At 37.2% G+C, this 22,415-nt stretch overlaps 1 protein-coding gene across 2 annotated transcripts in view; it reads right to left on the bottom strand.

The window, feature by feature from the left end:
• LOC111147848 (branched chain keto acid dehydrogenase E1 subunit beta) overlaps positions 1–22,415 on the bottom strand; it is a 235,381-nt gene that overhangs the window by 129,908 nt on the left and 83,058 nt on the right. For both annotated transcript variants that reach the window (XM_022504098.1, XM_022504099.1), the window contains exons 7-8: positions 21,236–21,333; positions 18,834–18,944 (exon numbers count right to left, since the gene is read on the bottom strand). In XM_022504098.1, coding sequence (XP_022359806.1) covers positions 18,834–18,944; positions 21,236–21,333 — 209 coding nt within the window. The remainder of the gene's footprint in view (positions 1–18,833; positions 18,945–21,235; positions 21,334–22,415) is intronic.

The raw sequence follows: 22,415 nt of genomic DNA, 5'->3' as shown, positions 1-22,415 counted from the left end.
GTATGATTTTACATTTTTTGTCTTGACAGCAATCTGAAAGCACCACCAGAATTGAACTATGAGTAGTAATACCAAGAAGTTTTTCAGTTTAATAAATTACCCTGGTGAGAAGGAAGGAGCAAAAGGACACTATGTCCCAGGGAGAAATGATGATGGTTTGAGTAAGGCAATGAGAATGGATAAGAACTAATGGTTGTTGAGGTACTACAGGTGGCCCAGTCTATACCAAAGCGGGTTTAAACTGAGGGGCAGGGAAAAGGGGGTGGGGACAGAGGGAGAGAAAAGATAGTAGCAGCCATGGAAAATTTTAAAAGGAAATGCCATGGGGTGCCTGGGTGGCTCAGTGGGTTAAAGCCTCTGCCTTCAGCTCAGGTCATGATCCCAGGGTCCTGCGATCGAGCCCCTCATGGGGCTCTCTGCTCAGCAGGAAGCCTGCTTCGTCCTCTCTCTGCCTGCCTCTCTGCCTACTTATGATCTCTGTCTTTATCAAATAAATAAATAAAATCTTTTAAAAAATAAAAATAAAAAAAATAAGAAGTAAATGCCAGAGAGGCTACCAAAAAAAGTCACTATAAAACTCAGCTACTAGATGTCTGTTCTACTTCCAGAACTGGAGAAATAATTTACTATTTGATTATGGTACAAAGAACATAAAGCTGTCTAAAGAAAAGTCTAAGGACACACATATTTTTAGACTTATGAGAGGAATTTCCCATGCAAAACATTAAAAAATGAATAACTTCTTTTTATATCTGTATTATTTTATTACATCATTTAATATTGAAATATAATACTATATTCCAGAATGCTAAAGGACAGTTTTCCTTAATTCCACACAATCTTTGACACAGAAGAGACTGGTTCGGCCATCCTCTCCATTCCTTCTCTTAACATTACTGCCAGATGATCTCCCATTAATGAGGAACACACAACAACAAGAGGCAATTCATTTCATTTTTTGATAGTTCAACTAACTTACAGTCCCTTTAAGGACAAAACTAATAAATAGCCTTTATCACTTTGACAGAATATCACTCTCCTGCAACTTCCACCAAGCATTTCCAAATATTATACCCTAGAGTTTCATATCGTGAATTAGTTTTAACATCTACAAGGCAATTCTTTTTTTTTTAACTTTTCATGTAACTTTATTGTAATTTTATTTTTTTTTCAGTGTTCCAAGATCCATTGTTTATGCACCACACACAAGGCAATTCTTAAAGCCCTTTCAGAAAATAAAACTAAATCAAGCAGTTGATTTCTTCTACATGATAATCAATAACCAAGTCTTTTGGTCCTTGCAATGATGTCATTCAGCTGTCAATCACGTAGGCTGTATTTATCACATGCACGTATCTGTCTGGTTGGTTCACTGTCTTTACTGGCTTTAGGGCAGAAGATCTAGTGTAGCTGCCAGTCACGTGATTTGTTTTCCTTGATTTACTGGCAAGACATAAAAGTAATTTTGTTCCCCAATAATGATAGACATCTGAAATTTGGTCAACGCCAATGGAAGAATTTATTATTTTAAAAAGCTTACTTCCCTTTCTTCCTCATCTCCCATTCTGAATTGTGGTTCTTGGTCAAAGAAGCACAAGAGGTACTCAGGCCGTAAGTGCCAAATCCATTCCCTCAAAAATACCACCTGTGGGGCGCCTGGGTGGCTCAGTGGGTTAAGCCTCTGCCTTCGGCTCAGGTCATGGTCTCAGGGTCCTGGGATCGAGTCCCGCATCAGGCTCTCTGCTCAGCGGAGAACCTGCTTCCTCCTCTATCTCTCTCTCTGCCTGCCTCTCTGCCTGCTTGTGATCTCTCTCTGTGAAATAAATAAATTAAAAAAAAAAAAATACCACCTGTGTGGGAGATTTCTGTTGTCCTTCTCAGTGAGCCAGGACTCCATATAATGAAGTCAATAGTTTCTATATTCTACTTTATAATTCAATCAGTTCAATACTGGGCTTTAGAAATATCACATTCAATATCTGCTATCATTACTATCGATCATTCAACATTGTTCAGTGGTTTAGCCAAACAAGAAAAAAAAGTAAGTATATAGATTACAAGAGACAAAATCGGTCTTACCTGCAGAATAAGATAACCAACCTAGAAAATCAACTAAGAAACTACTGAAATGAATAAGACTTTAGTGAAAGGGCAACACACTGACTGAAATACAAAAATCACCATGCTTCTTGTTAAAAAAAAAAAAAAGAAAAAATAGAGCAGCTTTCCAGCTCAAGCTGATACTGAATATATGCTTTTTTTTACCTTCCCTTTCCTAAGACAGGAAATGGATACAAAAGGAAAAAAAAAAAAAAAACCTGTAACAGTCAAAACAACCAAGTTGGGAAGGGGTGGCAATTACTAGACAAAAGAGACTAAAACAAGAGTCTTGTGGATGTGTGATGAAGAAGCAGACCAAGAGCAGAAGGAGCTAAATCCCAGACACATGGGCGAGGGAGGGAGGGTGTACAAGGCAAGAGGAAACTAATCTCCCCTGAGACCCCAGATGGGCTCACCAGCAGGTGTGGAAGGTGGGTGTAAGAACTGGGAATGATAACAGGGGAATTAAATAAAGCAGCTGTACCAACTGCCCCCCTTCCCCCAAATAAAAACACATCTTTCCAACCCTGACCTCAGAGACAATCCAGGCAAAGAAGAAAGTCTATGATAAAACCATTCAAATTGCCTACAAAGATAGGCCTGTTCTGTGAGGGTTGATGTCCAAAAGGCAAGCCTACTTCATTTGTGTATTGAGAGGTACCCCCCTCTCATGCCTACAGACAGACTTCCCATTCACTCACCCATGTGCACAGACAGAGCTGCTCAACTCTTCCCACAGAGATATCTGCTGAGGAAAGAGACCTATAGGAACACACCCACTCAGGGCTCCAAAATAATCAAAAAGAACAAAAAATAGATACTACAAAAGAAACAAACTATTGAAGAAACAGAGATGATTTACTGAATCGAACTTTTCAAAAGCCTATTATTTTATAGTATAAATAACTTTCATATTATATTGGTATACCCAGGACAACTGAAGAAGACATGGCACAAAACGACAGCAAAGTCCAAAAAGAACAGAGCATAAGAAAAAAAAAAAAAACTGCTGAAATTAAATTATTCAAAATAAGAATTAAAATTAAAAAGAGAGGAAATGGTCAAAATGCTACAAGAACACAACAGGACAAAAAGTAGACTGGAAAAGGTGAGAGACACAGAGATCAATCTAGAAGGGCTATTATCTAACCAATAAGTTTTTTGAAAAGGAAATATACAATAGAAAAAGGATATAATTATTTTTAAATAAGTAATAAGTTCCCAGAGTAAATGCATGAGAAGCAAAATAAGATGACTGAAAGAGACTCACTCTGAGATGCACACCTATGGCATTTCTGTATAAAAGGATAAATAAATAAATAAAAGTTTTCAAAAAAACAAACATATAGAACAATCACTTACAGAAGGATGAAAATCACACTGGCATCACACTTTCTTACCCCAATATAATACGAGCAGATAGAGAAGCATTATCTTTAAACTCCTAAGGGAAAGTTACTGCAAACATAGAATTCTATATCCAGCCAAATATCAACCCAGTGTGAGTGCAAAACGCACACATTTTTTTCAAATGTAGGTGTCCTGAGAGCCTCCCACACTCACACAACTTCCGCTTGATGAAGTTAATTTATATGTTTGTTAGCAAAATGAGGGAGGAAACCATGAAAGGGAAAGTCATAGGACCCTGAAAACAGTGTCTTTAAGAGTGCAATGGAGAAATATTCTTGAGGATGAATGTGTAGCATAGTTAAGGAATGATAGTTAAGACTGGAATAGAAGGCTCCTAGGGGTTAAGAAAAGTGGATTCCAAGTGATAGTATTGATCTTCAAGATATATATTAAAGGCTGACTATGCTTTTTCAAGGAGAAAAGAAGAGGCAATTTGAAATTTTTTTAAAAATCCAGAACAATCCAAGAGAACATTATGGCCCAAATACAAGGCATCTAAAATGTGACAAGATTTTATGGAATTAATGCACCATAAGAAAAGACAAACCTTTGTTCTAGAGGCCAAGAATATCTCCTTTTAGGTGCCTAGGGGCAAAGACAATTGGACTAAAGTTAAAAAGAAAAAAAAAGGAATAAAATCTTACCCTCCTGGTCAGCTCTGTGGTAAAAAAATCATTTATGTTGTCAAAATAATATCAAGTGTATTTATTGGTTTTTAACGTTTCGAATCAAAAGTATGGAAGGTTTAATTATGGTTATAGTACAGAATTGAATGTTATCAGTCTCAGCTATGTAAAAATAAATAGTTGATAAAAAATAGGAATTGGAAGAAAAGAAAGAGGTGAAGAGAAGAGTAGAGGGCATTAATGTCATTTTCTTACACAGTGAAATATGGAGGGATACTAAGGAAAGTTAATAGAATAAGATAAGATCTAAAAATTTATTAAAATCAAGAAGACGCTGAAATGGCCAACAGACACATGAAAAAGTGCTCAACATTACTCAGCATCAGAGAAATGCAAATCAAAACCACAGTGAGATACCACCTCACACCAGTCAGAAAGGCTAAAATTAACAAGTTGGGAATCAACAAATATTGGCGAGGATACGGAGAAAGGGGAACCCTCCTATCCTGTTGGTGGGAATGCAAGCTGGTGCAGCCACTCTGGAAAACAGCATGAAGGTTCCTCAGAAAGTTGAAAATAGAGCTACCCTATGAACCAGCAATCGAGCTACTGAATATTTACCCTAAAGATACAAATGTAGTGATCCAAAGGGGCACATGCATCTGAATGTTTATAGCAGTAATGTCCACAACAGCCAAACTATGTAAAGAACCTAGATGTCCATCAACAGGTGAATGGATAAAGAATATGTGGTATATGTATACAATGGAATACTATGCGGCCATCAAAAAAACAAACATGAAATCTTGCCATTTGCAATGACATGGATGGAACTAATGAGTGTTTTGCTAAGCGAAATAAGTCAATCAGAAAAAGACAATTATCATATGATCTCTCTGATATGAGGAATTTGAGAGGCAGGGCAGGGAGTCATGGGAGGAAGGGAGGGAAAAAAATGAAACAAGATGGGATTGGGAGGAAGACGAACCATAAGAGACTGTTAATCTCAGGAAACGAACTGAGGGTTGCTGGGAGGTGGGAGGGAGGGATAGGGTGGCTGGGTGATGGACACTGGGGAGGGTGTGTGCTATGGTGAGTGCTGTGAAATGTGTAAGCCTGATGACCCACAGACCTGTACCTCTGAAACAAATAACACATTATATATTATTCTAAAAAAGTCAAAAGACAATCAGTAGAATAAATAAAATAACTCAAAATTGGGGAAATGATAAGGTGAAGCTAATAGGTAACACCCGAGTGTGAAATAATTTTTTTAACTGATAAATGAAGGTGTACATACAATGATATATACACATGTAGACATACATATACATTTGTGATATGTGTGTATTGGACCTCTCTTATTATGGGATAACCCAAAACTTTGAACGCATTCTCCTTTTTTTAAGATTTTATTTATTTATTTGAGAGAGAGAGAGACGGTGAGATCACGAGCAAGGGGGAAGGGTAGAGGGAAAAGCAGGCTCCCCGCTGAGCAGGGAGCCTGATGTAGGACTTGATCCCAGGATCCTGGGATCATGACCTAAGCCAAAGGCAGACGCTTAACCAACTGAGTCACCCAGGTGCCCCATTCTCCACATTTTTATAGTTTTTTACATTCTTCCTTGAAGAAGTGGGATTGATAATTAAGGAAATGATTTTCGAGTCTCCATCATAGCTAAGATCAAGATGTAACCTAGGCACAGTCAATCAAACCCAATTCATCAGTGACCTACATGAGGGACTGGGCAAGGGGAGTCCTTTTTTCTGGCACAAGGTATGAAATATGTTTTTAGGTCAGAGTCAGCAGCAACTGACCTAGGATGTTGGCATATATGCAATTTGCCCTAGCACATTAATGTTTTATGATGCTAAGAAACACAGTAAGAGGCAATGCATAACCACAGAGCTGAGAGCCTCAGAGAAAAACAGTTCCATACACTAAGCTTCTTGACTCGGCCTAGCCCATCTGTTCTGTTTTAGAAGTGTTTATTGCATGGTTCTCCCCAACTTTTATGCATTTTGCCCTTAACTCCATAACCCAGCAGGTTCACTCCTTCCTGACTCTAGTTTCAAACCTTCCTTGCTCTAGTAACAAAGCTATGTATGTTCTGAGCTATCTGCTGAACCTACTTCCATAAACCCTGTTATTTTTGGTATATGTTTAGAATCCAGATCTTTGCAGAAATGAATAAAGTATTATGATAAAAATACCCATGTAATGTCTTAAAGATATGGAAGTGGCCATCAGAACAAAACAGAGAAGTGGTTAAAAGTGGCCAGGTTTAGGGGTGGGCCTAAAAACAGGGATGGAAAATATTGTTTGGCATTATATGTTCTGCTAAACTGTTACTGACATGTAATGTATTACTTTAATTTTTTTAACCTCTCCCATTACACACAGAAAAGGCAACAAAAGGATAAACTGTAATAACAATGATGCTATTCACAATAACAACAAAAATGCATACAGTACTAAAAAATAAACTTAAGATGTGTAACAGCTACAGAAGAAACCACGTTAAAAGAAAAGAGAAACAGAGAAAAAACCAAGTTCTTGGAAGAAAAAGCAAGAAAAACATGTGACAGGGAGTGTGTGTCTTTGGAAGGTTTGACTATCCATGACTGATAAGGGTGGTTTCAATTTTGGAACAGAAAAATTACAGAAGTAAATGGTATTATTCCTTAATTTTACTTTTTAAATCTTTTGAAGACCATAGTTTTAATAAAGTTTTAAGTTAAATTGTAACAGCTAGACATTGTAAAACCAGAGTATTATAATAGAAAGGGCAAGAAAAACTTACCAATTATAGCATAAATGCTACAATTTCCTAAATGTAAGTACCAGTTTGATGGCCATCAAAAAAAAAAAAAAAAAGAAAAAGAAAGAACAAATGTAGATTTCTTACATTGAACCTAAAATGTTAAACTAAGAACACAAAGTGCCTATGAGCTTTTTTCACTATGAAATGAGGTAATGGATTTCTTTCTTTTCACTGCTTTCCCTAACAGCAACAGCAAATAGTTTCAACGAAATGAAAATCTTGAGTGAAACTCAAATAATTTAAGTGTATAAGGGGACATATTAAGGAGGATTAGAAATGGAAAAATAAAATTATAAAATTTAATCTTGCTTTCTCCAGTTCCATGTAGAAGGAAAAAAAATAATGCCAAATGAAGTGAAATATGGTAGTGTGATTTACAAGGTGTATACAGTGTTTAGGAATGTTCTATTCTTTTAAAAAGTGTTATACAGGTGGGCAAATGTGAAAGAAAACTCTTGAAATGTTATAAAATATTTGCAAGCTCAAATTTAGAAGCATTTCATCAGTAAAATTCAAATGATCATTTTTAAAGCATGAAGTTAGATAATCATCAAATAACTATTCTAACATGAGGCACGGGGATACTATGAAAATGTCAGCATTCCGGAATTTAAGACCTAAGACTGAACTGCAGTTCTGCCACTCATTAGCTGAGTCACTTTGGAAGGTTTCTAACCTTTCTGAGACACAGTTTCCTCATCTCTAAAATGGGAACAGAAATTCTTAGCAGAGAGAATGGAAATGCCTCTGTCGGAACACTTTACAGTCCTCACAGAAAGCCCCGCAGGAAAGAAACAGAAACGACTCCTCCTGGTAAACACACAGCAACCGCCAATATCTTCTACACGTACAAGTTACATTCAAATTATATCCCAAATCACAGTTATTTCATCACATCTGAAAAATATTTACAAAGTCTGCTCAAACTGGTTGAGAAGCTGCATACTTTAATAAAAGCAGAGGCCAGCAACTTTCTCAGCTGTGTGACCGGGAACAAGTTACTCAGTTTCCTCACCTATAAAATAATGACGGTGACAGCTAACTAGAACTGTTGTGAATACTAAGGGAGCTATGCATAAAACATGTTGTTTTAAACTATGACCTACCACTCACCAGTGGTATGTCAAGCCTTGTTATATTTCGTATATTACACAAAGTTAGATCAGAACCCAGGCACTATCCTAATCTTCTTCAAGGCATACCGAAAACATAAGTCATACTAAAAATAGACCAGGTAGATAGACGAAGTGATACTCTCAGGATGGTTTTTTTCTACAGAAATTACCAGTTTCTTTTTTTTTTTTTTTTAAGATTTTATTTATTTATTTGACAGAGAGAGATCACAAGTAGGCAGAGAGGCAGGCAGAGGGAGAGGGAGAAGCAGGCTCCCTGCTGAGCAGAGAGCTCCATGTGGGGCTCCAACCCAGGACCCTGAGATCATGACCTGAGGCAAAGGCAACCGCTTAACCGACTGAGCTACCCAGGCGCCCAGAAATTAACAGTTCTCTGTTAATTTCTTCCACTGAAAGAACGACTGCTTACTACATATTTCATGCTATTTTTGACATGCAATAATAAGATCATTCAACAAATATTTACTGAGTTTCTTCTCTATACCGCACACTCTTCAAAATTCTGAGGGACAGAGTAATGAACAAAATTCACAAGACTCCCCTGCCCTCATGGAACTCCAAGGAATCATCCAAGGGCCACCATGCAGGGCAATAAATGTAGTCATCACATCCCAAGTATAGCACCCAAGAACACAGAACGTGGTCCAATTCGTACAACTAACCAGTTGTGGTCATGACAAAGAAAATCCTATACGAACCATGAGATGTCAAAAGCGGAACCAAGTTCCAAATTGTCAGCCTTCCTATTTTAGAACAGAGCAGCAATTCTTATCAGACAGGATGACCTGCCTTCCCTGCCTGCATTCTCTGCAAGGTCAACCCACATCTAAAATATTTCCAAACTAAAAATGATATTTTCATTATTCCTAAAGGAGAGCACTTATTTTTACCCCAGATAGTATTGAGCCTAAAAAAGGTTTTTGAATCATTTCTTAGATTTTTTTATATCAGAAGCTTATAATAATCATGAAAGAAACATGTGAAATTTTAAATATACAACCTAAAATAACTTTACTTAGAGTCTACATCAGAAAAACACCTACTACTCTCAACAATTAAATACACCATGCTAAATACGTAATAATTTCAAACCTAAATATCATTGCATCATAACAGAGGCATATAATTTTCATCTGGGCATATTATTTGATTACATGTTTTTATCAAAAACTTATTTAGACAGTGAAAGAAAAGCGCAGAGGGAGATTTCTAATTTGTTTTCAGTCAAATAAATCATCGGTTGTTCTGATAAACACATTAAAGAAAACATTTGGGATACATTATAATATATGCTCTAGGAAAAAAGCGCCCTGATACTATTTATTCTGAACCTCAACATAAGATATGCTTAATTTACAATTACAGAGTCAGGCCCCATTATGGAAACATGGTGATACTAACCATGAAACTTGGCTTAAGAGAGGCCTCTAGTGGTTACAGGTAATTACTAGCTCCCCTGCCCACCGCCACACTGTGGTAATGTTCTTATTCCATTCATTCTCCTATTCCCTCCCCTTTACCTCACAAATTAAAAACTTCCAGCAAAAGAGCTAGTATTCAACCAGTGAACTATCAATCAGGTCCAAGAAATTGGACTAAAAAAATGTATGTAACTGGGAATACTAAGCCATTATAGGTTCTCTAAAGGCAAATTCTCCAACTTCCCCACAGAACCAATTTAGAGCCATTCACACCAAGTACAGACCCTAAATATTACCTTGCAAGTGTTAGTAATCTTACTAAAAATGAAACCTAAGGTAATCCAAATCAATCTTATGAAAATAAAAAACCTAAAGGCTACAAAATTATAATTAAAGTCATAAAATGTAACCCATATGTTTTTACGTTTATCTTCAATGGTACTTCGGGTCTTCTCCATCTGCTTTGCACTCTTCACAAATACACTAACACCAGGTGCAAACAGAGAGAGTAAGCAAACTTGGTTCTTTATATATAAATGATTAGCCACACCCAGATGACCAAGGTTTAACTTCTTCCCACTTCTTCCCAGTTCCACTCCTACAATACCCTTGTGCTTTTTTTATTGAAGGACTCTGCTCCCAGAACCTCCCCACCTCCACCCCTCTCCCCCGCCAGCCTCAGAACCTGCCTTAACTTTATCCAGGGTCCCAGTGAAGTCTTTTGAAGCATAAAAACAGCTGGAGTGAAAGGACAGGAGGAGAGGATGTTAAATGCTCCCTCCCAACTGCAGTCACTTCCTCATGCCACAGCAAACCTACTTCCACCTCCTCCCAGCTTCTGTCCCACGTTGTAGTGCCACGGAGGCCTTGCCCTGCTCCCAGGATACCCCCAAGATACTGAGACCATAGATGCCTCAACATGCAGCCATGCAACAACCGTTGGCATCGATGGCACATCATCAACCTTTGCTACACAAGTCAGGTTGAAAAGAGAAAAGAGAGGGAAAGCAAGAGGGAGGGAGAGAGAGGAAGTTCCTTTCTATATCACTTCCAAAGTTTGTTAAGAATTTAAAAGGTGGGACGCCTGGGTGGCTCAGTGGATTCAGCCTCTGCCTTCAGCTCAGGTCATGATCTCAGGGTCCTAGGATCAAGTCCCGCATCGGGCTCTCTGCTTGGCGGGGAGCCTACTTCCTCCTCTCTGTCTCTCTGCCTACCTCTCTGCCTGCTTGTGATCCCTGTCTGTCAAATAAATAAATAAAATCTTTAAAAAAAAAAAAAAGAATTTAAAAGGTAACAACCCACCTCCTGTGTGCCTCAAAAAAAAAAGGTAGATTACTTTGGGGGAGGAGGGAGAGAATTTGCAACAGTATCTCGTACCAGTATGCTTGAACAGAGAAAACCCCTGATCAGAAGCAGCGCCTAATAGCTATGACGGATGTTAAAAGTCACAGGTCACTCCTGGGACCAGTAGGAAGACCAAAGGGAGCAGGCCCAGGCTGACCTCTTCCAGCTCCAAAGTCCTTGACAATGATCCACCTCACAAAACAGGCAAGGAAATAAGGGGAGAAAGGTTCAGAAAAACCCAAGTTAGTATCATAAGGCTTGAAGAGTAAAGTATGTGTTCTTGATTCATGAGAAATCACTACAGGCCTTCCCTGGACAATGTACATGTCTCAGCTGTAAAGTTTGGTCATCCGGATCCCAAGGCACCTGGCAATGATGTGACGGCAAAAGATAAAAGAAAATTTAAATTTAAAGAGGCTTAAAACCATGAAATTAAGCACAGAAATGTATCAATGAAGTCAACAGCCATATACCTCAATAAACGTAAATGTCAACACAGTGTAACAACTCATGTTCATTTGGATGAATTATTTCTGAAAGATGAAATTTTATACTTTATGTTTTCCTTGAGAAAAGTTGAAAAGGTTCTGGAAATATTGCCATTCAAAAGGTTAAGAAGTTTTTAAAACTACTACCCAGAAACAGTAACTCTCATCGATATAGAAAATTATCATAAGAACTCAATTCTCAGAAATTGTAAGATAGCTCAGGTTTACTGTAGTCACTTTCGCTTTGCTTTTTGGAATAAATTGGTCCTGTTCTAATGAGAATTCAAATGATAATTTCTATATACCATGATGAAAAATGGACAACTGTCAAGAAAAATAAAACACAAGGTCAAACTAAAACTCAAGACTTTAAAATAAATGCTTCAGCTTAAAACAGATATATTCATAAAGCACTATTCTAGAGTTACTTTTCAGAACTTTGTATAACCAACAAAAATAAGAAAAAGTACCAAACTCAAAACATTTCACTATTAAACAGTTTTAATGGGAAACTACTGAGGCCTTTTGAGACTAGAAGGGACCTGATGTGACTCACATTTGAAAGGATCAGTTCTGCCTATGACAAGGGAAGAGCAGAAATAAGACAGTATTTCGAGGCTACAGCCAAAACCCAAGCAAGCATGAGAGCTGGTGGGCAGATGTTGGACATACTGTGTAGGCAAGGCCAGCAAGATCTGCTTTGGAATTGAATGTGGGCAGGCAGAAGAAGAAAGAGAGAAATCAAAAAAGGTCCCAAGATATAAAGGCAAACCCTTATCTATTTCAATAATTAACATATTTAATCTTCAAATAAAGTATAAGCATGTCAAAGCTCTATGTCAATACTTTCTTCTCTATAAACACGTGGAAATCACCTACACTTTGTAAACTGTCATTTTTCTTTTCTGTTGTAGGCAGTTGATTTTAAATTGAAGGACAGTATTATTCTTGAATCCTGAGTTTCTTTCAAAGATTGTCATTCTCCTGCCAAAATCAAGTTCTTCTTTTCCATAAGCAGCTTCTCTGAATTTCTACACATAAAAAAAAAAAATCATTTCAAGTTGGACAGTACCTCAAGCCTAACTCTGTGCCTGGCCTCTGATTTTTTTTAACTTTGTAGCTCGCTTTTTAACTCACTCCGAATGTGGTCTGTATCTCAGCAAGAAATCCATTCAAGCCCTCAACACTTAGCCAAGGTTCTTATCCCTGGGGAGCTACCCCTAGGTAGAGAACAGCTCTACTTAGGGGTATGGGTTTCTGGCTGAATGACCAAAAAAACTGCACCAGATCAGAGGACACCAAGGCTCTCCCTAAGTCTCACAAAAAAGCTCACTACATTATAAATTCAAGGAAATTAATCAGCGGCAGCACTGTGGTCTAACTCTACCCCAGTACAATGCCGTAATGACTATAACCTTACAACACATCTTGATTATAACACATTTGATAACTAAGTCCTCCAGCTTTATTCTTCAAGATTGCCTTGTCTAGTCTTGGCCTTACAATAGATTAATAGGGTATGTGCTTCAGTTTGCTTGCATCTTCTCTAATTTCTCAGAATAATGTTGATTTTCTGCATAGTTTTTACATACTTATCACTCAATTTCACCCTAGATGTTTGATTTTTTTATGCTTTTTCAAATGTTATCAATTTATTTTCTATTTGTTGCTGGTATTATACATTCCTTTTCTATTTTGTTGCTGGTATATAAAGATACAATTATTACATATTGACCTTGTTTCCAGGGGTGTTGGGTAAACTGAATTCTAATGATCTGCCCATAGATTCCACTAGATCTTTTTACATACAAATCACGTTATCTATGAGTAGTAAGTTTTACTTCTTTCCAATCCATATGATTTTTGTATCTCTTGCCCTTATGTGTGGGCATCCTTGTTGCATTCTTGATCTCCATGGAAAAGAAGTCAAAATTTCAGTAGGAAATATAATTTTTGCTGCAGGCTTTTTATAGCTATTCATAGCTACAAGATAAAGCTGCTCTTTATAGATTCCCCTTTTATTTCTAGGTTACTAAGAAATTTTCATTATGAATGGATGCTGACTTTTAACAAATGTTTTTCTGTATTACAAAGATTATGATTGTTTTTCCCATTTTCTATTCACGTGGGAAATTGCATCAACCACAGTGTGAATGTTTGTGAATGTCAAACACCCCTTGCATACTTGAAATAAACCCTCACTTTTATCTTTTTACATATTGTTGGATTTGACTTTCCAATATTTTGATTTTTACATCTCCATTCATAAGAAAAATGTGTCTATAATCTTTCTTTATATACTGTCTGAAACAGATTTGATATAAAGATTGTGCCAGCCTTACATAAAGAATTTGGAAATATACCCTCTTGTTCTATTTTCTCTAAGAATTTGCAGAAGAACTGTGTTTTAAAGAATTCACCAGCAAAGCCCTGTGGGTCTAGGGTTTTCCTTGTATAAGCATTAATGAAAATGGATTCAGTTTCTTTGATATATGACTATTGAGGTTTTCTAATTTTTATTTTTGAAAACATTGTATTTTCCTGGGAATCTGTCCATTTCACCCAAAACTTATTCATAAAATTGTTCAGGCTATACTCTTAGTATATTTCTATTGTCTGTAGGCTCTGTGATTTCCCCCTTCTTCATACCTGGTGTTTGTCATTTGTGTTTGCCCTGTTTTTTTCCATTAATCTTGCTAAAGGTTTATCAAGTACATTAGTCTCTTCAAAAATCTAATTTTTACTTTATTAAACTTCTCTACTGTACATTCTGTTTCACTGATTTCTGCTCTTTCTCACTACATTTATCCTATTTTCTCTAGATTTGATTTTCTTTCTGGAGATGGAAATTCAGATCACTAATTTTTTTGTTCTTATTCCTCTTTTCTAAATATATGTATTTCTGGTCATACAGCTCTCTCCAAGCATGGCTTTAGCTGAATCTTGAAATTTTTGATATTTAGTAACTTCATAACCCTTCAGTTCAGTATTTTTCTAACTTCTGTTTCAGTTTCTTTTACAACCTTTGATTTAAATTTCATTGGTAGGAAGTTGAGGCTTTTCTGGAAATCTGGAAATTCTAATTTCCAGAAATTAGAATCCAATTTCTAACTGAATTCCACTATAGTCCAAACTCTAAATGACTTTAAACATCTGAAGTTTAAGATTATATTTATGTCCTAGCATTTGGTCAATTTTGATAAATGTTCCATATTCAATTGAGCTAGGCATACTGTGGCATTTCATAATGTATACTAGATTTAATCCTTCTGGGTTTAATTGCTTATATACTTGGGTTTATAGCTATCATCTATCTGTTTTCTAGTGACACACCTGTTTTGTTTGGGGGTTTTTTTGTTTGTTTACTTGTTTTGGGTTTTCTTTTTTTTAACATATTTTCCTTTCTTTTAGTTTAACCAAATACTTCTATTTATCTATAGGTCCCTTTTTAACTTGCTGGAAATATACTTTCACTATGATTTCAATTGTTAGTCCTGAGGTTACAACATGCATCCCTAACTTACTATGATCTAATAAAAATATTACATTTAATAATTCTAGAACAACAGAATATTATAACTCCATAGAAGCCCATTCTGACTGACTTATAGGATCATTTTCCTTCTGCCTAAAGAAATGCCTTGTTGTATTGTTTTTAGTAAAAATGTGCTGGTGAGAAATTCTCTCAATTTCTATGTGCCTAAGGTATTTTTTTTTTTTATTACATCTTAACTTTAAGAGTATGTTTTCAATGGGTATAGAATGTTAGGTTGGCATCTTTAGCAATTTAAGATGTCATTCCATTTTGTAGGTGGGTTTGGTTTTCTTTGAATACATCCTTAGAGGTTTACAAATCCTCAAGAATGGTGATGTCCTTAAAGCTTAAGGAGAAATATTTTTTATATGGCTTCTGACCAATTCATTCTCTCCTCTTCTGGAATTCTAATCATATATGGGACAGATCTTTTGACCAGATGCCCAGTGTGTTTTATGCTCTCTTCTGCTCTAATCTATTCTATTTTTCCCTTCTCTCTGTGCTTCAGTTTGGACATTTTCTATATACTTGCCTTCTAGTTCATAATACTATCATCTACTAAGTCCAATAAGTTTGTAAACACATCCGCTGAGTTCTTACTGACAAATATTTCTTTAGTTCTACAATGCTCTCTCTAGCTCTCTCTCTCTCTCTAACACACACCCACATACACACACTCCTCCAGGGTAATTCTTTACCTTCTTACCTCTTTTGTTCTTTTTCTTCCTCCTATATTCCTAAACATAATAAAGTCTTTGTCTGCTAACTCCAATGACTGGATCGCCTCTGTTTCTGCTTTCTATTGTTTCTGTTTTTTCTTGGTTTTGAATCAAATTGTCCTGTCTCTTCATATACTTAGTAATTTTTTATTGAATGCTGATTCACAGAGTTTCCAGATGATGGGAGGACTGACTCTTTGTGCTGGGCAGACAGAACAGAAGGTAAGTTATATTAATCCAATAAGGAACTGAGAGGGAGAGAGGCTATGCTGTGGATTTGAGAAGCTTCAATCTACTTCTTGTAAATCCTAAGACCTGACTCTACAACTTTCAACTGAAAGTATGGCTGATCTTTGACACTCCAGTCTCAAAAGATGGCTTGGCCTTCCAGGCATTTGCTTCTTAGTTTCCACAGTACACAGCTGTAAAATTTGACGTTTATCTTGAATGGGAGCCCAACTGTGTGTTTCAGCACCCCCGACCCCAAGTTTCCTATTTTGTCACTACAACCCATGAAACATGAATCCTTTACACCCTGGGTTCTCAGTGTCTAGCTGAGACTTACTTGGCAGGTGCCTCCAAGTAAAAAGAGTCAATTTACCATGCCCTTCAGGGCTTTCAACTCTCCTCAGTGATGTTCTTAAGCTATCCCCTCTCCTCACACTTCCAACTTCCAAGGTAGGACTGTCTCCCAGGCACTTCAAAACTCGGGAATTTTTATTCTGCTTTTCAGAGGCTTCCAGCTTAGCTCTCTAATATCAGGTCCCGAACAGTAGATGAACCACTGGTTCTTGGTTCCTGGACCCACTCAGGTCTCCAATTTTGTAGCTTCCCTGAGCAACATTCAAACACTCTGCTGCTCTCTGTTCCCAAGCAATTTTTCAGGATTATAACTTCTAAACAATGCTTCAAGGCTCAAGCAAAAAGAATGACTATGTTTTTTAAAACACAGTTAAATTCAGACTGCATTAACCAATTCCTCAACTGTCCCAGAGTCATTTTACTATGCATAATGTGCTAATGTTTATGTATGTTCAATAAGTTGGGTTTTGTTTTTTTTTTTTTAACCTTTAATGGCCTTTTCTTGAGTAGGTATTCCAAAACATGCTTTTGGGTGTTGAGCTTAACATGTCATGAACAAAGCTGAGGAATCTAATTTTATCATAAAACAAAAGAACCAACAAAACACAGCACTAACTGAAAAAGATAATAAACATAAATTTTGATCACTACAGAATTCATAAAGAAAAACTTAACTGTAGTTCAAAAAAAAGAAGAAGAAGAAGAAGCCTCACTTTTAATGAGGTTTAGCTCTAGGGTCCTCTTCTTTAAAGTCATCTCCAAACCCTAGAAAGATGCCACATACCAAAACTTTTCTTTGATACATGAAAGGAAAACAGAAGATTACCATGGTCAGCAATGAAGAGAGTCACAGAACCCAAAGTAATCAAGAGAAAGCAAGCTGACTTTCACTGTCCTAACTAAAGAGTCATCAACTAGAAAAACAACATGATGAAAGCACCCCAACACAAGACTAAAAGGATAAGGCCAGAAACTCAGTGGTTTGATGAATCACCTTTTCATTCAGGAGCAGTCTCTAGTGTCCTCTTTCATCTTTTCCAGTAGTAAAGGGCCCCAAGGAACTAGGATCTACATTCCGGGATCACACAAAGATGCAATCAGTAGATTTAAAAAGGGGAGAGGGGGCATACCCCACAAGCAAAGTTATGTAGAGGTAAATATAAATAAATAATTTCCCCCTTCTTTCTTCTTCTCTCTTCACTTTATCTTCACAATTAAGCATGGAGTGTTGTTATATTTGTATTTTACCATAAGCTGCTCCAAATACTTTTGGATATAAAAAGTATATAAAAATGTCAATATAGTTTAAAACTACTCACCCCAACCATTTAACAGTACTCCCCACTGCAGCATAACAAAACATTATATCCCCATATAAAAGCACCATTCACTCCATAACTACAAACCCCAAGAATAAATGGGGGATACGGTTGCAAAAAAGAAGCCCACCCTAGGGCAAAGGCTATCAGCTCCAGTTTAACCATAATTTGGAATATTTGGCTACTTGAAAGAAAACCCAGTGTTTGACCTGATTTGAAAAAGCCTATAAGAAGCATGACTCTCCTACAGTTATGAGTAATTCAACCTAAAATACTGCTCTTAATGATGGAAACTAGAAAGACTTAGAATATTGTTGAAGCCATCCATAACCATGTCAAGTGTCTAGATGATGTCAAGTGAGTCTACAGAACATTTACTATCTTAAGTCTTCCAATAAATTATAAAACAATCTTTACCTAAACACACCCTACGCTATACTCTAAGAGCAGCAGTAGCTGCAGATCTTTTTCACACAACTAACCTAAGAAACAGCTAAGCTATCTATTCTTTAAAAAGGATATAAAATACCCTAGGTCTTAGAATTCACTTGCTCTAACAGTAAATCAAGAAAAAGTAAGACATGCCACATTACCTCAACTTTAGTACATAAGACCATCACACAAAAAGAGCTTAATCTTCCTTACAGACCACAATGGAAACAGATGCACTTTGGTTTATTAATATGAAAGCTATCAGTTATAACCAAGAAATGAGAATTGAACTACCTGAGAAGGGACTATCAAGAGTTTGCTTAGATGGAAAACTAAAAGCAGACAGAATCTCACAACATAACACTCAAACTGTGATTCATAGTACAGACTATGTAGAGAAGGTTGTTTTGGGGTTTTGTTATGTTTCTGTTTTTGTTTTTGGCTTTGTTTTGTTTTTTAAGTAATCCATCTCCACCTCTTTTGGAGAGGAGACAAATGAAAATTCAGGCAAACCATTTAGTTGATTCTATTAAACCTTGCTTATCGAACCATAACCCATAAGTAGTTAAAAACACAGGTGACCTCAACAACCTGATATGCTCTCATTTGCACTACTCCATTACTTTCACAGCTCAACCCAAGCAGGCTGCATGAAGGACACAGTTCCATAATATTTTAAACAAAGAACTATGGGAGGGAAAAACCCTCAAGTGATTGGTTTCCTTGAGCATTAAGCTGTTTATATAACATATGTTTCTGTCACAGCATAAGTTTCGAAGTTTTCAATCAGTTGAAAATGCTCATGAAGCTTGAAATTTCAAAACAATTCCTTGCAAACTGCCAACAAATCTGGTCCACAGGTTTAAGGAAATGACACTCTATCAACACTATATTCATACCTTGCAAACTGTATCCACATCCCAAGGTAGTATAGTCCTCAGATCAATGACTTCACAAGACACTCCCAGCTTCTCTTGAGCCATGGAAGCTACCTCTCGGATCACGTGAACCTGAAATAAAAATAGCAGAAAATAACTACACAGATTTGGACCCAAAAAGTTAGATGAATTCTGATATCATTAATAGAAAGAGTCTTTAAAGTCAGAGGAACTTATTAGCAATGGAGAATTAAATTTGTTTTAGATATGTTGATCCCCGTATTTCCCCAAAGTAATCAAACACAGATGTCCAGAAAACGGTTAGAAAGATAACCTTAATTTCAGGAAAGGAAAGCAGTCATTAATAGAGACACTGATTCTAAAGATACCAGCACACAGAAAGTAAAGTTAGAGGAGCAGGTTGAGTTTCTAGTGAAAGCATGTGGGAGGAGAAGTAAAGGGCAGAACTCATGGGTCCCTGAAGAAGACCAACATTTATGGGGAAAATGGAGAAGGAGGAACTCACTTGAAGAAGAAAAAGGAAAAAAAGAAGAAGGAGAAGGGGAAGGAGGAGGAGGAAAGGAAGGAGGAGAAGAGGAAGAAGAAGAAGGGAATGAGAAGGAAGATAAAGGAGGAAAGGAAGAAGAAGGAGAAGAAGAGGAAGAAGAAGGAAGAGGAGAAGAGGAAGAAGAAGCAGCAGCAGCAGCAGAGGAGGAAGAAGAGGAGGTGCCTGGGTGGCTCAGTCAATTAAGCAACTAACTCTTAATCTGAGCTCAGGTCATGACCTCAGGGTCATGAGATTGAGCCCTGGGTCAGGCTCCACACCTAGTGTGGAACCACTTGTGCAGGATAAGAGAGGAAAGAAAGGGAATGAAGGGAAGGGAGGGAGGGAGGGAGGGAGGAAGGAAAAAGAAAAATCAGGAGACAATGTATCCCAGAAACTAAAGAAGAAAGGTTTTCATGGAAACAGGAGTCTGTGTCATACAGCGTAGTGATATGGGATAAGGGTTGATTTAAAAATTAGAAAATTAGTGGGGCGCCTGGGTGGGTCAGTGGGTTGAGCCTCTGCCTTCGGCTCAGGTCATGGTCTCGGGGTCCTGGGATTGAGCCCCACATCAGGCTCTCTCCTCAGCAGGGACCCTGCTTCTACCTCTCACTCTCTCTGCCTGCCTCTCTGCCTACTTGTGATCTCTGTCTGCCAAATAAATAAGTAAAATCTTTAAAAAAATAAAAATTAGTAATGTTAGCAATAATAGTTTTAGTAAATCAGTGGGGACAGAACTAACTCATAGGTATAAGAACATAAGGAAGTTAAGGAATTAAATACAGGTAGTAGAAAATAGTCGTTCAAGTTTAGTGATAAAAGAAAGGAGGAAATACACTGGTATTTAAGGGAAAAGTAGGGTAAAGAATAGGTACTTTTTAGAAAGGAAAGAAATATACACCCTTTTAATAAAAGGGACATTGAAAGGAGAAATGCAGAAGAGGGAAGGAACCACTAGAAAGTTACAGCCCTAGAAAAGGCAAAATGGAATCTGAAAGATCTGTAGAGGGAGCTATGAAAACCATAGGACAAAAGAGAAAAAGGAGTAAAGAACTGGCAGCAGACACGGAAGGTGTGAGGAAAAGGTAAGTTATAGGACATAGCATCTAATATACTAACTTCCCTATTACAAAGAGAGGCAAAGATGCACACTGAGGGACAGAGATAAAGGTAAGAGTTTTTCCCATTGGCGGTAAGAAACCAGGAGAGCTACCTCTCCATGCCAAAAATCAAGTGGAAAAGAGAGTCAGAGGGTATAGTATTACAAATGATTTCTTTTTCTTCATTTAATGCTGTACAAGTTTTCTAAAATAAGTACTTCTTTCACAGAGAAAAAAGAAAAATGGACCATTTGTTTAGAAGAAGGAGATAGAGAGGAGGTAGACATCTCCAGCCAGAGAGGAGTCTGGAGGCAGAACGATGTGATAACAAGCACTGGGGAAACTGAGGCAGATCAGTACCGAGGTTCACTGGAACACAGGAAGGTACAGAATTTTGAGGCTGGACCCCTGGCTGGTCTACATAGCCGAGCAAGTATCACAAGGATGGCATTAGATGTGATGAAAAAGACAGGAAGTCAAGCACAGAAACAAGTATGAGGACATATAATGCATGCTTCAGAAGAAACAATTTCCCATGAGTACATTTCTATCAACTCAACAGATTTTTAAGCTTCACCACATGCATAGATATTTTAATATGACTGAACAGACACCTCACCCTCAACCAGAAGTCAGTACCAGATACAGATATAGCACTAACAAGACTTAAATTTGACCTATAAGAAAAACAACACTTTGGATTTTTATAGTATCAGGATTAAAAATTAGAGCTTCCAAGCACAACATGGACATCATCAGTTCTTAGAAATGTTACCGACCTGAGTGCCCCAGGCAACTAGAGTCACGTCACTCCCTTCCTGAATGACTTCGGCCTGGGACAGGGGAATGTTGTATGATTCTACAGGAACCTGTTCAACTGAATATAGAACAGGGAAAAAAATAAAAATTTATTTGGCTCATGTGGCTCTTATGCATAAGAGAATATAAAAATTTCACTGTGGCAAGCTTTCTTTTATTCTTCTCCCAAATTCCGTAAGTTACTTAAAACAGAAATAGCATTTATTATATGGCTCTATGACAATACTTCACTTATGAAAAAGTCACATGTAAATGTAGAAAATATATCAGCTACCCTGGCACGGAAGAAGGACTTTGGGTAAAAACTAAGAAAATCTTACAGTAAGGGCTTTGGTCGACAACATACCAATATTGGTTCATTAACTGTAACAAATATGCCATACTACTATAAGAGGTTAATGATACAGAAAACTGAGTGCAGGGTATAGAAACTCTCCTGTACTAGCCTATCCTCATACTTTTTCTGTGAATCTAAAACCGCTCTAAAAAAAAATAAAGTTAAAAAATTTTACCATGTTTCCATTAAAACTTGATCAGACTGAATTAAGTTCTCAGACAAGTTTCCCATCAAGAAGTTGATGTAGGGGAGCTTGAAACACAAGACACACAAAGGAGGGCCAAATTTTTAAGTATATTTCAGGGCGCCTGGGTGGCTCAGTGGGTTAAGCCGCTGCCTTCGGCTCAGGTCATGATCTCAGGGTCCTGGGATCGAGTCCCGCATCGGGCTCTCTGCTCAGCAGGGAGCCTGCTTCCCTTCCTCTCTCTCTGCCTGCCTCTCTGCCTACTTGTGATCTCTGTCTGTCAAATAAATAAATAAAATCTTTAAAAAAAAAAAAAATTTTTAAGTATATTTCATTTTTACACCATGCATCTACAAATACCTCATCAAGTACAGCAGCTGACACCACCTTAAATTTCAAAGCTGAACCCTTTTGACCTCAAGAAGATACACTAGATCAGTTCCATTATACCAAAGGAAGAATAAGCCACTGGTAAGACTATTTCATGATTATTTCTGCCCAATCAAGTACATGCAATATAAAGACTGAATTCCAGAGGAAATCATAAGGTGAATTTTTATATGAAATTGAGTAAGAAGTTGATGGAATTGCTGCATTATGCTGGGAAGCCTTCTTAAAT

Source organism: Enhydra lutris, unplaced genomic scaffold (assembly GCF_002288905.1).
Source record: "Enhydra lutris kenyoni isolate GAN:26980312 unplaced genomic scaffold, ASM228890v2 scaffoldscaffold17, whole genome shotgun sequence".
Taxonomy (NCBI): Eukaryota; Metazoa; Chordata; class Mammalia; order Carnivora; family Mustelidae; genus Enhydra; species Enhydra lutris.
The sequence above is the reverse complement of the archived record's forward strand: the minus strand, read 5'-3'. Positions and strand labels throughout refer to the sequence as shown.